Genomic DNA, 20,279 nt, shown 5'->3' with positions numbered 1-20,279 from the left:
TTCACCTCCATGATCTGATCATGGGAGTGGCTTACTGGGAGAAAGGATGAGCTGATGAGATGACAAAAGTTACAGCACATCAAGGTGGAACAAGGGTTTGAACTGCTACATCTTCTTTCCTTAGGCCAAGAGAAGTGGTAAGAGGGAGCTCTGCACAGAAGGTGTGCAGCTGCCTGTCAAGCTGCTTAGGAAAAGCACTGGCTCCCATGTTAATTCTCTTAATCCTGTTACTTTCTCTTTAACCAGCTTAACTTCTTGCTGTGTGGGTAAGGATGAAGCATCAGTTATTGCTGTGTACTTAAGAAAGGACAGCAGTTCACTTTCTGGATATATGAATAATGTTTACCCATGCTGGCATTTTACAGCCTCATTTTCTCCCTGCTCTGCCCAATAACCCAGTGATTGCTCCATCACCCGACTGTCACCATTCCTGTGTGACATTCACTCCAGGGTCCTGCTGCCCAGAACTTGTGCCTGTAGGTTTCCCAGCACTGAATTCTGAAATACTCTACCTGTGAGACTTCAGCCTGGTTCTGACCTTTGCAGCCCATCAAGTTTCCATCTGGAAGACTCTTTATTCTACTCGTATTGCTAATGCTTCTCTATCATCTATTGTGGCTTCTCTTTCACCAGTCAGGAAGGAAATTATTCCTTCCATGCCAATTCACGTTCTCTAAGCATCAGGAGTCACTTGGCACTAAAAGCACACAGAGCCACAAAGCAGCCCTGGATATTGTCATCTCATCCCATCTAAAACCACCCACAAATCATCCCTGGAAAATATTGCCCTCAAATTTCATTTTCAGTCTCTTACCGAACCACTTGCAAACATATCCATGGATATATCCACTGGTGATGTCCACAGAGAATCAGCTTTCCCCAACAAATAAATCACAGGGTCAGGAGTGTACTCTGGAAAGAGTGGAGACAGCAGAGCCTGTGAGCATCATTTAATGCCCAGGATTAAAAATCCAGGGCTGGAACACGATCCTTAGGTGGGGAAAGGCAAAGCAGTTTGGATTACGGAAACGAGAATTTTTTTCCCCTAAGGTTTCACCTCCACAGCTGGACACAAAGACACCTGAGAGGCTTGAAGAGATTTAAATGCCCATCTGTCTTGTTTGCTTTGCTGACTCAGCCATTTGATTGTTCTGGCATTGCCCCCACCTCCCCCAGACAAAAGCAGCCTCTGTGAAAGGATTCTGGAATTTGATCTCAGCACCTCTGAAAGCTCTGTGGGTCTGGGTGGTGGCTGCAGCAGAGCCCCCAGGGGACTGCACGCTGGCCCCTGGCCTGAAATCCCCTGGGATTGCAGTCCCCTGGGTCTGCAGGAGCAGAGGGAGCCCTTTCTGTCCCTGCCCACACTGTGCCCAGCCCTGCACCCTGTGCCATGTCCTGCTGCTGCTACCGGGGGCTGGAACATCGTGAGCTGTAACTCATCTCACCTCTTCACTTGGTGGTGACTCACTTGGACACACACTCCAGTCCCAAGTCCTTCCTTCCACTCTTTGATTACTCTTTCCTAGTCCTTTAAGAGCCCCTGGTGCAGACACATTGGTCTCTTCAGTGCCCTTTCCTTCCTTTGCACTTGGATGATTTCCTACTGTCACTTCAGCTCTGCTTCCTTCAGAAACTGGGAGATCTCTTGCACTCCTTTATCCCCAAAACAATCTTCTGAAATTCATCCAAATGCACCTAAATTAAAAAATGGAACTTGCTTTATTTATGAAAAGATTCTGAGCAAATTTGCTCTGCTGCCAGTGCAGGAGAATCAGGGAACCACAGATACCTTCAAAACTCTCCTGGGAGTCCTTCCCAGCAGAGTGCAGAAGAATCTGCTCAGACAGAGAATCCCAGAATGGTCTGGGTTGGAAGGACCTTAAAGATCATCCAGTTCCAACCCCATGCCCTGGGCAGGGACACCTTCCACTAGTCCAGTTGCTCAGGGCCCTATTCCAACACTGCCAGGGATGGGAGATATTTGGAATTTTGTGCTGTATGTAGATAACTGAAACATTACAAGGAACATCAGAAACAGAAAAAATTTATTAGAAATATTACACAGATTTTTGCATCATACATTCCAATAATGTTAATATTTAAATATTAGCATGTCCAAATCTGGCAATGCCTGGTATGTACATTCTAATGTGCTCTTTGTATAAATTAGGTTATGATGTAACATCTGTACCCAATAGGGAAAGCTAAAACAGTCCAAGGTGATGATCCCATGACAGACCCAAGCCTGGACCAACAGTCAATAAAAACGTGGTGTCCAGCACTGCCAGTGGGACTTGGCACATGTGCAAGTCCCAAACACAGAGACCATCAGTTGAGAAAAGATTGTTAATTGTAGTTGGGTGAGGAGCTGGTTCTACACTGTGCCAGTGAGTGAGTGCAGGTGCACTGGAGGTGGCACAAACCAAGAGCTGAGCACAGTACAAGTTATTGCTGGGTTTAAAAACATCTTAATGCTCCATGCCCTGAGTCTTTTTAGGCAAAAGCCCTCTTCTGACAGGAAAATGCATAACCTCATCCCATGTGGCCCCTGCCTGTGCTCAATGCACAAGGCTCAGCTTTGCCAAGAGCTGGCCCTGCCAGGTCCTTCCCGCTGGACCCTCCAGCACAGCAGGATGAGGGAGGGATGGACAAAGAAGCCCAGGCCATGGGTCACTGCCAAGGAAGGGGGAAAGTCAGGGAAGCAAAAAGGTAGAATTTGGAGAGTTCCAGGTCAGGATCAAACAAGAACAACTGATCATTCTGCCTGCACTCACTTGGTTTGGACAGAAAGCTCGCACATACAAAACCTAAACCATAAAGACAAATCATAGAGAAAACCTGTAAAAAACAACCTCAAATGACAAAAAGAAAACTGCCAAAATTCAAAAGGGATGTGCAGAAGTAAAAAATTCCTCTGCTTAGCACAGCTGCCTTGCTGCAGCACAAGAAGAACTGGGGAATCTTTGTCCCCTTTGCATTTCTGTGACTGTCACAGGCACAGGAAGGGGAACCCACCAAAGGCAGCTGTGCTGTCTCCTCTCCTCATCTCCACCCAAGGCTACACTCTCAGGAGAAATGTCCCTCAAGCTGGCAGTCCCTACAGACTCTCTGATGTCCTTTGCTGCCCACAAAGGCCCAGGTGTGTCTGTCCCACATCCCCTGCTCCTCACACGCTGGACTTCACTCTGCTCAGTGTCCCTTGTACCTTCTGAAACAGCACTCCAGCCTTTGAGAAATCCTCCTCAGAGGGCTGACCCTGGGCTGGCTCCTCCACACCCTCTGCACCTTCCTAAGCCATGAAACAATTTGTACCTTCCACATTCTCACCTGACATTCCAGGAGCCAGATACACTTTTCACACTCCAATCTCCTTTCCTCTCCAACAGCTACAACAGGCACACACTGCAATGTCCCTCCATGGAAAGCCACTGGAATCCCCATCCCAACCATTCCTCTCACATGCTCATCCCAAAGGAGCTCTTTGAGTCCCAAGCACCCCCCTATGAGGGAGGGGGTATCCAGGGAGCACATGGTGACATGGGAAGAGATTCCAAGTGCCTGCACCAGGGACAGATCCATTACTCCCAAGAGGCAAAGTCAGAAAGGATTCAGGCAGTTTAGGCAAACTTCCTGCTCCAGCAGTATCTGTGCTGCTCAACACCCTCCACATCATTCCATCATGTGTTCCACTCCAGCACATCTGCAGAGGATTCTCAAAACTTCTATAAAGACTGTCCACAGCTTACCTGAACTAAACTCCCTAACCTGAAAGGGCAGCTTGAACTTTCATTTTGCATTTCAGATTTGAGATGTCCTACAAAGGCTTGTAGATTCTGAAAATGAGGCCAGTCTGCAGCATCTTGTACAAATTTAAATTCATTGAAATTTTAAGGCATCCTGAAAAGACAAAAGTAATTTGTGAAAATTCGGGACTAGAAATGCAATTTTTCAAGGTTCAGAGTGAAGAAAAATACACAATATTGTAACAGAAAAATGAAAAAAAAAAACATTTCTTCAACTCAAAAAATAATCTGGAAATCCATCTCTCAAAGTATCAGCTTTTCAAAATGAGAGGCTGTGCAGGTTTGAGGAGTGAACAGCAACACTGAGCAAAAGGTGGAACTGTCTCTTTTTCCCTGCCACAGCTTCATGCTTTAGCTCCTGGATAAATAAAGAATTTTAAGAATATACCATTAGAAGTGGGTAGAATTAGTGTTTGGCCTTTGCTGCTGGGGGGCATGGGAGAATAAACTGCAAAGGGATGGCAGAAACTTTGCTCTGCACAAATCCTTTGGACAGAACCCAAAGCTGTGAGATGCCCAGGATGGTGTGTTTGTTGGGGTGGGCCCTGGAGGGACAGGGCAGTGCCCAGAGCAGGCCTGTGCCCACACAGGAGGGCACTCAGGGACACCTACAGGGACCAGGGGGTTAACACTGTCCTCCCCTTCGCTCCAAGCGGAGCCCTCTGACTCTGAGATGCTCACCAGACACTGGGAATTAAAAGAGTTTTTCTCAGCCCTGCAAGTGCCTGATCCAAAGCCCACTGAGGAATATGGAATTTTCTGTGCTGACTTCACTGCAGCTTTGAACTCAGCCCGTTGGAGAGCAGTGGGATTCCTGCCAAGGACACCCCCAGGGAAAAGGGCTGCTGCATCCACGAGGCAGTGGAGCTCTGCAGTGTAACTGTCTGCCTAAATGAACTCTGCTCAGCAGAGCTTTCCCTTCCATCCTATTAACCCATCAGAGGAGACCTGCATCTGAGGACAGAGAGCAGCCCAGCCCAGGTTCTCTAGGGACAGACCAGGTTCTCTGGGATGGCAGAGAGTGCTGAGAAATCCTGGAGAGTCAATTCCAGCTGGAAAGCACTCCCTTGCAAAGAAGTAACTCTGGCCAGCACTCACAACTGCTTTCTCACAGTACAGGACAGCACCAGGTGTGCCAGGGCACAGTAAGTGTGTGTCACTGCCCCTTTTTATCACACAGCCTCTCAAAAGACTGGAATCAGAATTTCCCAGAGGGGTGGATTAGAATAAATGTCAGACTAAAACTAAGAGCAAGTGATGCTTTTCTCCTGTGGAACAGGCACAGATGTCCTTTCTGTTCAATACACTCACTGCCCTTGGGCTCTATCCCTTAATCCAGCATTTTGCTGTGAGAAAACCCAAGTCTAAAAGAGGGTGTTTACTACTTAAATAGCATTAAAAAATAAAATAAAATCACAAATCACTGCAGGGAAACCAGAGGCTGCTGTCAGCCACCTGCAAAGCTCCAGAAAACCCAAACCCAAGTTTCTTCTGTGAAATCTTGTTTCTATTTCATGAGCCTTTTTTCAGGAGTTCAGAGCAGTGAGCACCAGTATTTATTGTCAGAGAGAAACACTCCCCAGCTCCCTAGGACTGATGTTCACAAAGCATCACACCTGGTCACAGGGTTAAACACAGTAACTAAACACCAACTTTCTCCTACCAGCACAACCTGCAGCCTTGTACCAGATCCTGCACATGGACACTCTCCAGACCTGCTCCCAGACCAAACCAACAGCCTGTCTGGTCCTGCCATCCCTGGAGACAAACACAAAGAGTAACCTCAGGAGGTGAAATAAGATAAAGAGTATAATGGAGAGCTGACAGCATCTTGCAGACAGTTTGCTAAAGCATTACTGAGGTGGAAAGCCACCCTCTGGCGCCTCATTTCTGTGACAGAGATGGGGTCCAGTTACGTTCCTTGTCATTTGTGGAGTGGTTGCAACTTCCATTGGTACTAATATATTACTGTGCTCATTTACAGGGTAACATCACTTCCAGGCTTGTAGCAGTGCCCTGTGGACTGTATTTTACTGCACAGGGCACAGGCTGTCTCTGGACTCATGACCCTATGCAGCAATTACGTATCTGTGCTGACTAGAGAGGAGCAGCACAGAAGAAAGAAGTGACTCCACTCAATCCCCAAAAAACGTGAACTACTGAGATGTTGCTGTGTTGCTCAGAGTCATCACCTGATTACTGGCACCTTCCAAACTAGAGCTCTTAAACTGCATTTGCAATATTCCTGTGATACTGTGCCTGCACAGCCAGCTGGGAAACTGAGCTCTGGCTTCCTGGAGTAATCAAGTAAAACGGTTGTAGTAACAGATCTATTTTTCCTCAAAGAGGTTACTTCTGTTTCAGCTGAAATGAAACCTAACAGGGTCTTCTAGGGTTCTTTCACTAACTGGTGATGGAACAGAGGGCAGTTTCTGAGTTACAAATGGTGTTGTTATCATCCTGCTGGTTATGCTATGAGGACCAAACTACTGCAGTTACTGGTGAGATGTGTGAGTAACTCAGGTTAAGGTTCTACACACTCAGTGCATCTGTCAAGGTGTTTTAGAAAATATATGGAGACAAGAAAATAACACGTATTTGGGATGAGTTAAGCATGTTTTGGTAAGAAGAGCATTTTTGTGAGCTTTTGTGTTAATATTAATCTCCCAGCCTCCCTGGAGTGCCAGCACAGTCCACACTGACTTAGAACTCCATCTTGTAGCAGGTCTCCTGTCGAGGCAAACATTGTTAGCCCAAGGGATCCTCTCCAGAAATACCCCACGTGGGCTGGGAAATGCTTTGCAGTTTCCACGTGGGACTAAAATTACAGATGAATTTGGCTTGTAAAGATGCCCCACAGATATTTATTTGGTTGCAGTCCCAGATGTAACCAGGATGATGGAAGAGCTTCCCTTCAAGTGAAGATCTTGGGTTGGCTGTGGGAGAGGAGCGAGCAGGTTTTAAAGTGATCGAGTGCATCTGTAGCGTTCCTGGTTCTCTTCCCCACCTCTGTCCAGCTCTCACTCTGCACCTCAGGTCTCGAAGTACTTGTAGATCTGGGCCACGTACTGCATGACACTCTGCCAGTCGGGCCGCTCCGAGTGCAGCATCTCGCTGAGCTCCTGCAGGGACAGCACAGAGCGTGGTCAGGCACCACCCCAACCCGGGCTGTCCCCAGCACTGAGCCCACTGACCCCCTGCTGCCACTGCAGAGCTGCCCAGAGCCACTCACTGACCCCCTGCTGCCACTGCAGAGCTGCCCAGAGCCACTCACTGACCCCCTGCTGCCACTGCAGAGCTGCCCAGAGCTACTCACTGACTCCCTGCTGCCACTGCAGAGCTGCCCAGAGCCACTCACTGACCCCCGGCTGCCACTGCAGAGCTGCCCAGAGCCACTCACTGACCCCCTGCTGCCACTGCAGAGCTGCCCCCAGCCACTCACTGACCCCCTGCTGCCACTGCAGAGCTGCCCCCAGCACTGAGCCCACTGACCCCCTGCTGCCACTGCAGAGCTGCCCCCAGCACTGAGCCCACTGACCCCCTGCTGCCACTGCAGAGCTGCCCAGAGCCACTCACAGGGGGCCATGGAATGCCCACTGGCCATGGGCAACTCCAAAACACATCAACAAACTGGTTAAACAGCCACAGCCAGCCCACAACCTGAAAGGCCTTCTTCCATCTGCAACTTAAACTTCATTTAAGTTGCTGCTCCTTTGCGTGTCTTTGTTTCTGTATTTAGCTCATGAACCCCATAATTTTTCCCTTCATATTAAACTTATCTCGCCCTTGTCATATTGTTGATTTTGGAAAAGGCTTTTTGAATGGTTTAAAAAACAAATTATCTTTCTGTTTCTTCAAACACAAAACCAAAAGGAAACAAAAGGCTCTAATGGGCAAGTCTGTCCATGAAAACATGAATAATCTGGAGCTGGTATCCAAGAGGGGGACAGAATCAATACCCTGTTTTCAATCCTAGATTACCTTCAGAAGTTCCTTTAAATTACATTAATTGTGTGATTCTACAAATTTCATCTGGAATATTTCCCAGCACTATGAACTGTGAGATGGTGGTGCAGCCTCCCCAGCACTGTGAACACTTCAGTGCAAGGTCACTGCCTGGCCACAAGGCAGCAAAGGCACTGGATGGTGCATGAAGCAAATCCTCCCTTGCTGAAAGAAGTTACTCACCAGACTGGGTTTGATGCCCACACTTTCAGCAGCTTGAAATGCTAACAGCAGATTTCTCTTCTGTAAAAATAAAAGTTCAAAAGGATTAACACCAAGGCAAGATTCTTCCTGAACCCTTCCTTGCATCTGGTTCATCAGTAAGTTTAAATGAGCAGGTGTATTTGAAAGCTGCAAACCACTAGATCCCATCCTTGCACACAGACTCCTCTTTGGATTGGTATGGTGCACTCACAAGTACTGTGAGCAGCTCATCTGCTTTTGCTGAAGTTACAGCCTTCTGGTTTTGCAAACTTACCTTATCCTGGCTGTTGAGCTCCTGGTAAGGAATATGTGCAGGCAAATAGGTGTGCAGGAGGGCACAGAAGGCCAGCCCATCACTCCAGCTGCTGCTGAAGTTGGTAATATCAATATTCTGAAAGACAAAACATGATCTCTCCTTGAATAGTGCTACCCAACACATTAAAAAAATCTCCAAACATTAGTTTTTAAGCAGTCATGGAACTAAAGAATCAGAGCTGAGCTAGAAAAATCTGTAGTGACACTCCCACCACTGTCAGCTCCAAAAGGAGGGAGGTGAAAAAGAAACATTTGGAAAGAAACAGTTTAATATAGCAAAAAATCACTTTGTTTGCCATTGTTGCTAGACAGTGGGACTGCTCTTTGCCAGGCACAGAACTCACTACAAGGGTGCACAGAGGAGGCCCAGAGTCCCTGCTCATCACAGCTGAAGTCCAGAACATGCTGAGTTCAACATGTGCATTACAGTGATGGCAGAAACGGAAAAGGGTGTTTTAAAGTCAGCCCATCTCTGTAGGAAACTCCTTTAAAACACAAAGCCTGCCAGGCCTCCAGAGTGCACTTGGGGTTCCTCACAGGGACTGTCTCCAGAGGCACAGTCCTGCTCCTGTGAACAAGGTGACCTTTGTGATGCTCCCGTGGGCACTGACTGGCCACACCAGCACACCAGGGAATTCTCATGGCCAAGTTTTGCTGCTGGAGTAGCAGCTGTGGTTCCAAATAGCAGCTCCAACAACCAGTGAGCTGCCAGAGCTGCTGCAGTGGGGAGGCTCCAGGACATGGAGGAGCTGCCCCATCTCTCACACCGTGGCAGGTGTGGGGCCCCCTCCCTCCAATGGCTCTCACACCACATCTCCCTCTGTGCTCAACTCCAGTTCACACAACCTGCCACCTCACTTTACCTATTTTGTGGTTTCTTTCAAGACTCCCCAGAAGCCCAGGCTTTTACTGCATCTCATACAACAGCTAATGCAGACACACTAAAACCCAGACAGGAATTATTTCAGCACGTGCTCTTTGCTGATGATGATTAGTTGTCCAACCTGGACTTTGTCCAGCTAGACAGGATTTCAAATCAGTAATGAATGCCCATAACCAAACATGACACAGATTGAAGCAGTACAGAATATTTCAGGTTAAAACACTCTGGCTGCAATAAATCTACAAACCTAATGGGCTCATCAAGCAGCCAACACCACCTCCCTGCACCACCCACCCCTCTGTGCTGGGCCTTACCAATGTCTGCCAGTGGAGATGGAACACAAGGCACTGGCCCAACCATCATCAGGAAAAAGGAATTCTGCTCTGAAAGCTGCCTTGGCTTTGCCTGCTCCATGAATTCACACCATGGAAGCCCAGCTTTGTGCCTATGGAATTGGCAGGAGCTGATAACTCTGCCTTCCTGAAGTTTCAGACAAACAAGTCCCTTTCTATTTATCAATCTGCAGTTGGTGGGAAAAGACTGACTGCCAAGTTACAGAAGTGTTTTTACTGAGGCCAGTATGTTTTATCAGCAAATAGCCTATCATCAAATGCCAATATTCTCATTTTATATTGTAGGATAGAAATGGAAAATGGAGGTCGTTCCTCCCCTCTGCCAAAGGCCATGGAAACAGGAACAAACACAGCCTTAGTTGAGCAACAGGACTAGACAAAAAGGCAAGTCCTGTTTGTGTGGGAACATTCTATCTGTCCTCCTTTTCATGATGCTGTTATGAGACATGTGAGATCCAAAATTGCTCCTTCCTACAGTATTTCACTATCTCAGCATCACTTTGATAATTGAACTCAACTTTGTAGTTTTAGCTATACTTTAAAATGTTCCCCTCCTCCCATCTAACAATACCTAGAGAAAAGAAACACTACTGCTATCAGAACTAAGTTAAAAAATCCTCCCATCCCCAACAGCATTGTCCAGCCAGTCATCTCCAGTAACTATTGGATTCAAGCCTTACCAACAAGCAAAAGTTCAAGGATGGGGCTCTGCTGACCATATTTAAACCACAGAAGAAACCCACTGCAGAGTGGTATGCCATGATCAACAGGGAAAACCAACTCAAATCCCAATTTCTGTCCTAAATGCAAACCCCAAACGAATGTTCAAAGATTCAGGTCATCTGTTCAGTTAATAGTGTAAAAGCAAACACTCAAGACATGCTCAAAACCACTTAGTTCCATTTTTACCTCTGAGAAGCATCAATGAATTTTGGTTGTTTTCCTCTAAACAAATGCATTTCCACTTCATCCCTGGTATAAACCCCCCTGTGGCATTTCAGCTTGGCTCCTGTGTTAACTGCTTTTGAATTTGGGGTGTAAGGACGTGGTAAATGGAAAGTGATCTGTGTTTTGCTGCACTGCAGCTTTATTTGTAGTACCTCCCCACTACACCACACCAAGAGGAATTAGGTCAAAACAGAGACACTGATTTCTGGGAAGATCTCTGCCTCCCCTGAAGCCATTTTTAAAAAAAGGAAAACAATTTAGGGAATGAACACCTCGGAAACTATTCCCTTCTCTTGGTTATTTTGGCAGCAGGACCTGTCTCAGTCTTTCTGCCACACCTCTCTGCTCCCAACACAGCCCACGAGGATGTGGGAGCTGTTTGTGTCGTCCAGTTCCACTCTGCAGGATGGAGCTGGGGGGGTCCTGCCTCCCAGGGTGTTTGCAGCAGAACCTCCACAGCTCAGTGTCTTCACCTGGTTCCATTCAAACACACATGTCTGCACAGGAACCCCCTTTCTGTGGGCCACATCTCTGCACAGCTGAGACCTTTCTAAGGTAAAATGGACCAAGGCACTTTGAAAGGCAACTTCCAAAGATTACCTGAACCTGCCCATCTTTAACAACAGCAGCAGGAAACTGCCAATCTAATTTGATTTATTACACCCTAATTAGCAGGACTCAGACAAAGCAGGTCTAGCAAAGGAAGGGGACAGGCTTCAGGCTCCAACTAGGCAATGTTCTGAGCAAACAAAACACTCCAGTTCATCTGAAATGCTCCAGCAAAGATATGAAACATCCAGGCAATCTACTGGAAATATGGGTGAATGAGAAGTGTGGTCTGATCCAGCTAACATGGAGGAAAGGCAGGAATGCCCAAAATTAAAGGCTGCCTGGATTCTTCTGTAATTACAGGGAGCTTCCTTGGCCAATGGCACACAGCTATTTCCAATGGGGAGCTGCAAGTCTGAAGTGATTTATATATCACTTTTAGTCAATCTACTACCAGGAAGCTTTCTGAATTCTCTTACAAATCTTTTTCTGTTTAGTGGAATAAACAATAAAGTAATGCCTTTTGATAAAAAAAAATACAATCCAGAATAACTTGTGGAACAGCAATAGTGTGTATTGTATAGAGATTAAGTGGGCAGCCAAGACTGGGAAGGAAGCCAAATGACCTCCCATCCTCCAGGCTGTATTAATATCCCTGGTTCAAACAGTTCAGGCAACTGCAGTCTCCAAAAGAATTGTGTTAATCTTTCTTTCAAACTTTGTGTCCCACAATCCCTATTTCCAACCCTCTCCCAGCATGTCAGGCAGCCACACATCTCCTTGCTGGTTACCTGTGTGTGCAACACAGAGCTCAGACACCAGAGTGCTCTGGGGAGATGCTGTTAAATCATGTCATAACAGCACTGTGAACTCCTAAGGAACTGGTGCCAGCTCTGGAAAAGTTCTCCCATTTACTACATTTCTTTTTATAAAGAATCCCCACATCCCATCACATTTCTGGGTTCTGTTTGCTCCACTTCAGTTGCTTCAGTAAGTGTGAATTAATGAGCCCTCTAGCAAAGACAAGGCATTACAGGGTTAATGATTTTTTTTTTGCAAAAGCATCAAACATCAATTTGCTGCAGTAGTCACATGAGCAGGGACATTTAAAAAGAGGAAACTTAACAAGGTTACTATCATGCATCTTATACAAACATTTTTCAGCTCCCAACTATTTTAGTCTCTAAAGCCAGAGGAGATACCAAAAAGTCAGGCAGGTCCAATTTTCTTTATTGCAGCTTAGTTCTGGTATTTTGACTACAAAAGAGAGGTGGTGCTGAAATAAAGTTTTCATAAGAATAAAAAATGAAAGTTGAGGTAAATGGGAGACATTTAAGGTGATAGTGATAATTATGTAACCTCCCATTTCCTCTGCCTGCAAGGGGAGTCTCTGCTGACACTGAAACCAACCCTGCAGCCACAGAGAGGAACTCCCTAAAGAGCCAACAGCCTCTCTCTGTGCTCTTCAGGGCTGTTCCTCCCAGGGCTGTGTGTGGACTGGCAAACATGCCCCTGTACTGCTGCTCATGTTTTTTGGGGGTTTTATTTGCATTTTAATATATAAAAACTGACTTCTTGCAATGAAAACAAATTCTGGTGCACAAGAGTTGAGAGGAGCTGCTGGCACAGTGCACATATCACACAGTGAACATACCTGACCCCTTCCCAGCAAATAAGGAGTTGTTTTGAATGCAAATAACCCCATGACAACATCCTCATTACCAAATGTCACCTACTTCAAAGGTCTGACTAGAGGTTGGTACAGTTACAGGGGTTTGAACATATCCCATATTTTGTGTCTTAGTTTATTGCTTTTCACAAGAGAGAGAGAAAATGCAGAAAGCTGAGTTCACTGGGAGCTGGCAGTTTGTTACACAAACATTCAGGACCAAGCAAGAGCTGGTCTGAACAGAAGCAATTTTATCCATGTCTCTGGATCATTTCAGACATGAAGTAATGCTGACAAAAGACATTTATCAATGTGATTGGTACTTCTCTAATTCACACCACTGTCATATTCTGGGAGAGGCCAAAACAAGTGCTAGTTCTGTGTGGAGAGGCAGAACTGGATCACACAGCAAGGCCAGGGACTGTGGAGTTCTCCCTACTGTAATAATCCCATCAGACAGTTCCCAGCTTTGCTCTGCACCTCTCCAGCCTAAACCATCCTTGTTATGCTCCCTTGCTGAAAGCCAACTCCCTGCCTGCCACCCCACTGACACTGCCAGCAGCTTTCCCAGCAGTCCCACAGCTCCCAGCACTGGGCAATGCCACAGGGAGGGCCAGGATGGGCTGTGCTCCCTCCTCCCCAGGGCTGTGCCCCCTCATCCCCAGGGCTGTGCCCCCCTCCTCCCCGGGGCTGTGCCCCCCTCCTACCCAGGGCTGTGCCCCCTCCCACCCAGGGCTGCTCCAGCTCCAAGGACCACCCAGACACTGTGGGGAAGGGGGAGGGAAGGAGGGCAGGACTGAGCTCCACTCCGTGTCCAGGACAGCAGCACAGCTCCTTCCTGCCCGAGCCCTGGAGCAGAATTGTTAATGACCACACTGGCTGCTGCCACAGCTCTTTCCAATTATCTGCATCAGAGTTCAGAGATTAGGCATGTCCCGAAATTCCTGGGCAGAGGAGCAGGCTGAGAATGCAGCAGGCTCATGGGGAAGGATGGAAACAAGGTGGGGAGAGGTGCCAGACACAAAGGTTAGGGCTGGAGCAGGCACAGGGCTCGGTGCTCCCAGTTCCACTCAGGCTGGAGCTGCTCCAGCGGTGCCCAAAGAATTCAGTGTCTCACTGACTGTCGGGGCTTCCAGGCAACACAGGGAAAGCGTCCTGGACTCTGGGATGGACAGAATGGAAATGCTATTTTTGAAATCACCCAGCAGGAGAGAAAGATATGCATGAGAGAGCTGCATGGGCGTCTATTTTATCCCTCCAATCAAGAGACTTGTATTTGTTTACAGGATAAAGCCCATTATGTGAAAAGGGCTGGCTCAAGTTATTTGGCTGCGGAGGAGAAGCACGTTCAGGCCCTGCCATCACTGGGAACGGGCTCTGCACACTGGCAATCAACCTGATTATCCCAACATGCCATGATTATTCTCCAGACCCATCCCCTGGGTCCAGCTGGGGCGTACAGAGAAACTGCATGCACAGAGTCAGCTCTAAGTATTTTCATCTAGAAAAAGAAAACATTTATTCGGGAAAAAAAGAAAAAGGGAATATCTTGAAAATCTCAGCCTGCATTTTCATAAATAAAACACTTTCTAGATTGCCCTTTTCATCAGAGCATCTTTCCAAATATTAATAAACTTATCATAATCCAATTATATGACTCTATGATCTATATTTCAACTGCTGGGGAAATCAAGGCAATGCTATAGTGTGAGACTACCAAGGTCACAAAGATGGTCCCCTGCAGACTTGGAAGCAAAATTCCTGACCAATATATTGTTGGGTTTTTTTAACACAGGATAATCCCTCATGTCTCAATAGCTATTACCAAAAGTACTTTCAACTTTTGCATAGATAGGAAAAGTCAACATCCTCCTCTTCATCAAAGATCAGCAAAACACAAAGAATTTCACCTATTTCTCAGAAACTCACAGAATATGCTAATAACTTCCTGGGAAACCCCCACTCCTCATATATTCCACTTCTAACTGTGCAAATGCAGCAGGTGCTGAGGGCACAGAGCTCTCAGTGACACGTGCAGCCTCTCAGGACAGAGGGCTTTGGGCCACCAGGGACATGTGGCTGTGCCAGAGCCAAACTCACTGTGCTCAGTCAGAGCTTTTCCTGCTGTCTCAGCACACAGGTTGGTGTGGCAGAGGGGAAAGCAGGCAGAAACCTGGTTAGTTTAGACAGAAACCTGAGAGAGAGACTGATACAATTTGGAAATGTCCTGAAACAATTCTTGGCTACAGGCTGACACAAACAGCAACATAAGGAAGGGTAAGAGAACCACTCCCACACCCAAGTGCACCTCTGGTGATTAGGAAACAACTGGGTTCTTTTGTTCCTCAGAACAGTGCACAGCTCTGCTGGGATTGTCAAGGCTTTCAGACTATTCTCCATTTTACTGGTGTCAGAGGAGTGTTTGATGGAGCCAAGTCCCAGGAACTTTGCTCTGCTCAGGGTCAGAGGCTGGATCCTGGGGTTTGGTTTGTGCCATTCAGCTCTAATTCTGCTAAAGAATCAACTGTGCTGGAATTGCCAGGCTGGGCACCAGCCCTGAGGGCTGTGGCAGCACTTACTTTCTATACACATGTACATAGATATATTTATATTATTTACGCAGCTCTGTCACTCTCTGTGGTCCAACCACAATGTGTAACTCTGGTGCAGAGGGAGGCAAAGTGCTCAGCTGACACTCACAGGAAGATCAGTGCTCAGGGAGACACTTCATGTCAACTCCTCACACTGGTGATGTACAAAGAAGTAACTGACTTCTTGATTCTAAATATAACCTTTAGTTTCCAGAATAAGGAAGAAACCTTCAAACAGGAACATGTTAAAGCACAACTGGCCACGAAGGAGTTTTTGAATCTTCTATAAAGCAGGTCCTCACAAAGTGCAGCCCCAGGAATACACCCGATTGATCCATCAGCAGTCACAAAAGTCATCCTGGCTGTCTGTCCTGGCAGAGTCACCTCCCCAGGGAGAACACATTGGATCCACAACCACCTGACCCAAGGGAATATCTGCACCTCTCCATCTTTGCCACTCTTGACCTGTGCTGGATCTCAGCCAGACAGAAAGCCAGTCAAATATACCAGAAAAAGCAGGGGATAATAATGTCAAATAGAGCTTGAGAACAAGGAGGTTATGGAGGAAATACTGTCCAGCATGCAAAAAAAGGAATGTGAATTCCTGTGAGAAAAAGAAAGCCACAAATTCATTTAAAAAAAGCTAGTATTAGTCTGAGTCTGAACTGAGCACAAAAGGATAAAGAGCTTTGTCTTATATCCACTGCCAAACCACTAGCTGACTAGTCTCTTGCTGTAATTACTTGATAAACAGCAAATACTGCAACAGCTCTATTTCTCTCTCCTTTGGCATCTTTGCTCCAGGGAGAACTGCCCTTATCCAGAAGCTGGGCCAGTGGCCCTGCCAGTCAGGGAGGGGATGGAATGCAATGGCTTGAATGCCCAGGATACCTGGAATACAAACACCTTCGGAGGTGTAGCTGCCATTGCCCTCTGCCAGTTCTAGAACACTCCCCATCCCTCCTATTTACCATTCTTCCACTGAGGACAACCACACAGACAGCCTGATGGGAAGAGATGGAGGTTCTTCAACAAGTGGATCCCAAATGGGACCTGTTAAACCAAACACAACTTTGATAAAAAGAATAACCACAATTATGCACTGGTGGAAAGAGCCAGTCTCAGATCCTCTTTTCCTCTGTGCACAGGACGGGTGTGTAGTGGTTGCAAAGTACATGAAAATAGTACTTTTTATCAAACCATATTCATTAACATGGTAGCAATTTCCTTCCCTCTCTGGAGAGGGAAAGAAACAATAATCCTCAATTCTAATAATCATGGGTTAAGTGCCTCTTGAAGTTCTGTGTTTTCACAATACATCTGTGGACAGCAATAGACAATCTAGAGAGGTTTGGCCCCTTGACAAATGGTCTCCACAGAGAGCAAGCAGAATCAGGCACTTAAATAACACCCCAGTCACTAATGATATGATTATGGAAGGTGATAATGCAACAAGAATGACTCTCAGCAGCTTCCAGGAGTTACAACCCACAGGAACTGAGACTGTTAGAGAAGAGGCACCCAATGGCTTCTTCTCACTGCTGCCATGATGCCTCATCTTTCTAAACAGATGAAAAAACCCGTGAGACAACAGAGAAAAAGCTATTTTGACATAAATAGCTTACTCTCAGCAGGCTTTGTGGTTTAAAGGACTTGTGGTAAATGAGTTTCAGAGCCACAAAAGCAGTTCTCAAGTCTGTCACCTCATCCCACGACATTTTACATCAAAATGTAAACGAGTTCACAGAGGCAGAAGAAGAGTCTGTGTGTCTGGCAGGAGAGAGCTGTGCCAGTGCACAATTCCTACAGGGAGCCAGACAATAGATTAACGTTAGTTGTTTTAGCCTGCAAATTTTCCATGAGGAAGCTCTGTATAAAGACTGAGCCCAAAGACTGATTTTACTGCAGTTCTTTTTACTGCTGAGACTTTTTCAGCACCTCCCCTGCATGGCTACTCAGAACCAATGGCCAAAGTGCCAGGTAAGATTCATCTCTACAGCAGAACAGGATGAATGAAATAACGTGACTGATCACGCCACGGTTTATGCAATTTCTCTTTCATACTCTTCTCTCCTAGGCATTAAACTGAACTTCCACTTTATTTTCATTCTAGTGAATCTGTTTTCATGTTCTAAATACTCTTTCTCCTCAGTGTTCATATCTTTTTGATATCAAATCCCTGTTTAAATAGGGATCTTGAAACTGACACAGCAGTAACAGCCACGGCAGCTTTCATGTTTCCCCTCAGTCACTGCAAACTCACACAACTTCTTTTTTAAAAAACAAACAAAACCCTCCAGGCCACTACTAATTTGTGCTGCACTTCTCCCAGCTCCCCCCAGTGTCCCTGGTTTGTTTTATGAGATTGCCTCCTGGGGAACATGCTGAGGAATGTTCAAAGCCAGGGAATGTTCCCACTGCACTCAATGCAAGGATAGTCTGTGGTTGGACTCCATCTTACAGATCTCTTCCAAACTGACTCTGTGACACATGCCAGGAGCAGGATGCCACCTTCTATCTATAGCAGAGGGTTTGTATGGATTAAAGCATTTAAAAAGTGGAGTCTTGTGTGCTGCTCCCTGGGTCTCATCCCCAGATACCTTGCAAGGTTACTGATCCAACTTTCCTCAGGGAATGTGGGACATGGGGAGAAGCTGCTACTGAGAGTACCAGTGATTCTACTTCATTTTACTCACACTGCTCAATGAAATCATAACTTGAACAGAAAGGAATCTCCCTCTTCCTCCCCAGCTCAGATGAGGAACTGTTATCACACATTTTACTACTGAAAACAGAACTCAGGCAGCTGAGCAGCTTTTTACTCTGTTCTCTCCTTCTACTGTGTCTCATGGCTGAGAACAGTTTGCACCCAAACTTCTCAGTGGTTCTGTGCTTCATGTTAGAAATTACATGACAGATTTTCCTGGAATTTGCACAGATGAAGCCCCACAGACAGGGATACTGTCCATGGAAGAGAAGCCCTGCACGTCACCAGGGCTCTGCTCCGTGGGCTCCCCACCTCCCTCCCACCCGGCAGGGGCTGAGGCAGGAAGGGCATGACGTCCTTCACTCCATTCCAGTTCTGTACACAAGAATGATAAAAACTCCCTGTGGAGCTCAACATCAGCCTTATTGTGAGAGTGCAAGGGTCTGGGAAAGGCAAGTTCCAGAAGAGTTAGTGAGTGCTCTGCAAAGAGGGCAATGGGAACGAGAATCCGAGGGAGAATGTCCGAGAGAGAGAGAGACTGGCTCTAAATGAAGCAGTGAAGACAGAGAGGGAAGACTCACCACAAATCAATACTGTGGTTGTCCTAAGGTTCATCTGACTTCAATTTCTGCCCTGAGATCTCACACCCACACCCCAGGTAACAACCTCCACCACATCCCAGTCTGAACTGCTCAGACTCTCCTGGGTTACAGGAGCTGGTCAGGGCTTTACCTGCTTGTTCTCAAAAACTGCTGAAATGACCAACAGCATCAGCAGAGCAGGAACCAAAACACCAAAGCTTTTTCTGAAACATCAGCTGGACAGTCCTGTAGCAACAACACTGCAGCAGCCATGCACAAAGCAGAGACTCCCACCCTCCTCTCAAGCATGGACACACTCCCCTCCAGAGACTAATCCTAAAGGAACAACCAACAGCCCCTGAGTGCCCTGCACCCCTCCTGGGTGCTCTGTTGTCCCACTCACACTGAGCTCCTCTCCTTGGGCTCTGCACAGAAAAACACCACTCTGTTTCTGTTCTATCACCAAGGAAATACTTGTCACTCTTGGTGCCAGGTTTGTACCTACACAATCAAGACAGGCCTCTCTGTTCTCAAAGCCACATAATGATTTCTGAAAGCCACACATTTAGTCCAACTTGGGTGTAAAACAGAGAAAGAAACCTACAGGCTGATGCTCAGAGAACACTTCTAACAGAGTGCTCAGAGCTAAACTATTAAGAGAGTGGAGGAAGCTCATCATATGAGCCATTTCTTTTCAAAGGGAAAAACTACTCAGGAGAAAGTGTTACTCAGGAGATGGGTTTGCTGGCTGAACAGAAGTTAGCCTTGGAAATGTTGTGTGCAATTAATTGTTTTCTAAGGATTGGATGGGAATGTTCCCACACACCTTCATATCCCAGACCAGGGGAAATTTGGCAGATGAGATATAAAATAAATCAACACAGCACAGAACACACAATTTCAGGAGCCAGCACTGTAGCCTTTCAGGCTAAACACTAACCCTGGCTTTGTTCTTTCTAAGGTGTGTCTGCAGTCAGGAGCTCTCCCTGATACCTGTCCTGAAATTGCTGCAAGCCACATGAACACACCAGTGCTAAAAGTGACTCAAACTCTGATAGCTCAGTTTGCTGAAAGCAAATGCTACTGTCTTTTCTCCCAACCTCCTGCACCCTGCAGTTAATGCTTCATAAAGAGCTGGTTGTGAAGAAACAAATACTGTATTATTTACTTTAAAAGATGGATTCTGCTTTTATTAAAGACTTGCTCCAGGGTGCATTTCATGTGGTGATGGCTGCTTTTGTCTTCTGCTCCAAGTAACAAACAATATTATTCTAAAGAAAGAAAAATCCCAACATTGTATCAAACCAAGGCAATCCTGCACACCCAGCACCTATCACAGGATGAAATATGGTCTGTAATTGCCTTCTCTGCAGAACCAAAGGCTGAATTCAACTGCACACAAACACTGACAGGTAACACAGCAATGGCCATGCAAGACCTGGACAAACCATTATCCCTGTTGGACAGTGAAAATCACTCTGCAAAAACATGAGACAGTTTCAAGCAGGCAGAACTTGCTTTGTAAAATCAAGCTGCAAACTTCATCTGGTCAAGGCCACAAAATGATGTATTTCTTTGGTTTTGCAGACAGGACCAAAATAAAACCTCACACAAATAGGGGTTTGACCACAGAGGCCTATGGAAAAAATATTAGATTGTAATTTCAAAACC

The 20,279-nt window shown here is 46.3% G+C and overlaps 1 protein-coding gene across 5 annotated transcripts in view; it reads right to left on the bottom strand.

The window, feature by feature from the left end:
* Positions 1-2,028: 2,028 nt before the first annotated feature.
* Positions 2,029-20,279, bottom strand: part of SPECC1 (sperm antigen with calponin homology and coiled-coil domains 1) — an 87,119-nt gene continuing 68,868 nt past the window's right edge. For all 5 annotated transcript variants that reach the window (XM_071574754.1, XM_071574753.1, XM_071574755.1 and 2 more), the window contains 3 exons: positions 8,287-8,403; positions 7,992-8,051; positions 2,029-6,925 (listed from right to left, as the gene is read on the bottom strand). In XM_071574754.1, coding sequence (XP_071430855.1) covers positions 6,836-6,925; positions 7,992-8,051; positions 8,287-8,403 — 267 coding nt within the window. In that variant the 3' untranslated portion in view covers positions 2,029-6,835. The remainder of the gene's footprint in view (positions 6,926-7,991; positions 8,052-8,286; positions 8,404-20,279) is intronic.

Source organism: Pithys albifrons, chromosome 21 (assembly GCF_047495875.1).
Source record: "Pithys albifrons albifrons isolate INPA30051 chromosome 21, PitAlb_v1, whole genome shotgun sequence".
Classification (NCBI taxonomy): Eukaryota; Metazoa; Chordata; class Aves; order Passeriformes; family Thamnophilidae; genus Pithys; species Pithys albifrons.
This window is presented reverse-complemented; position numbering and strand designations above follow the sequence as displayed.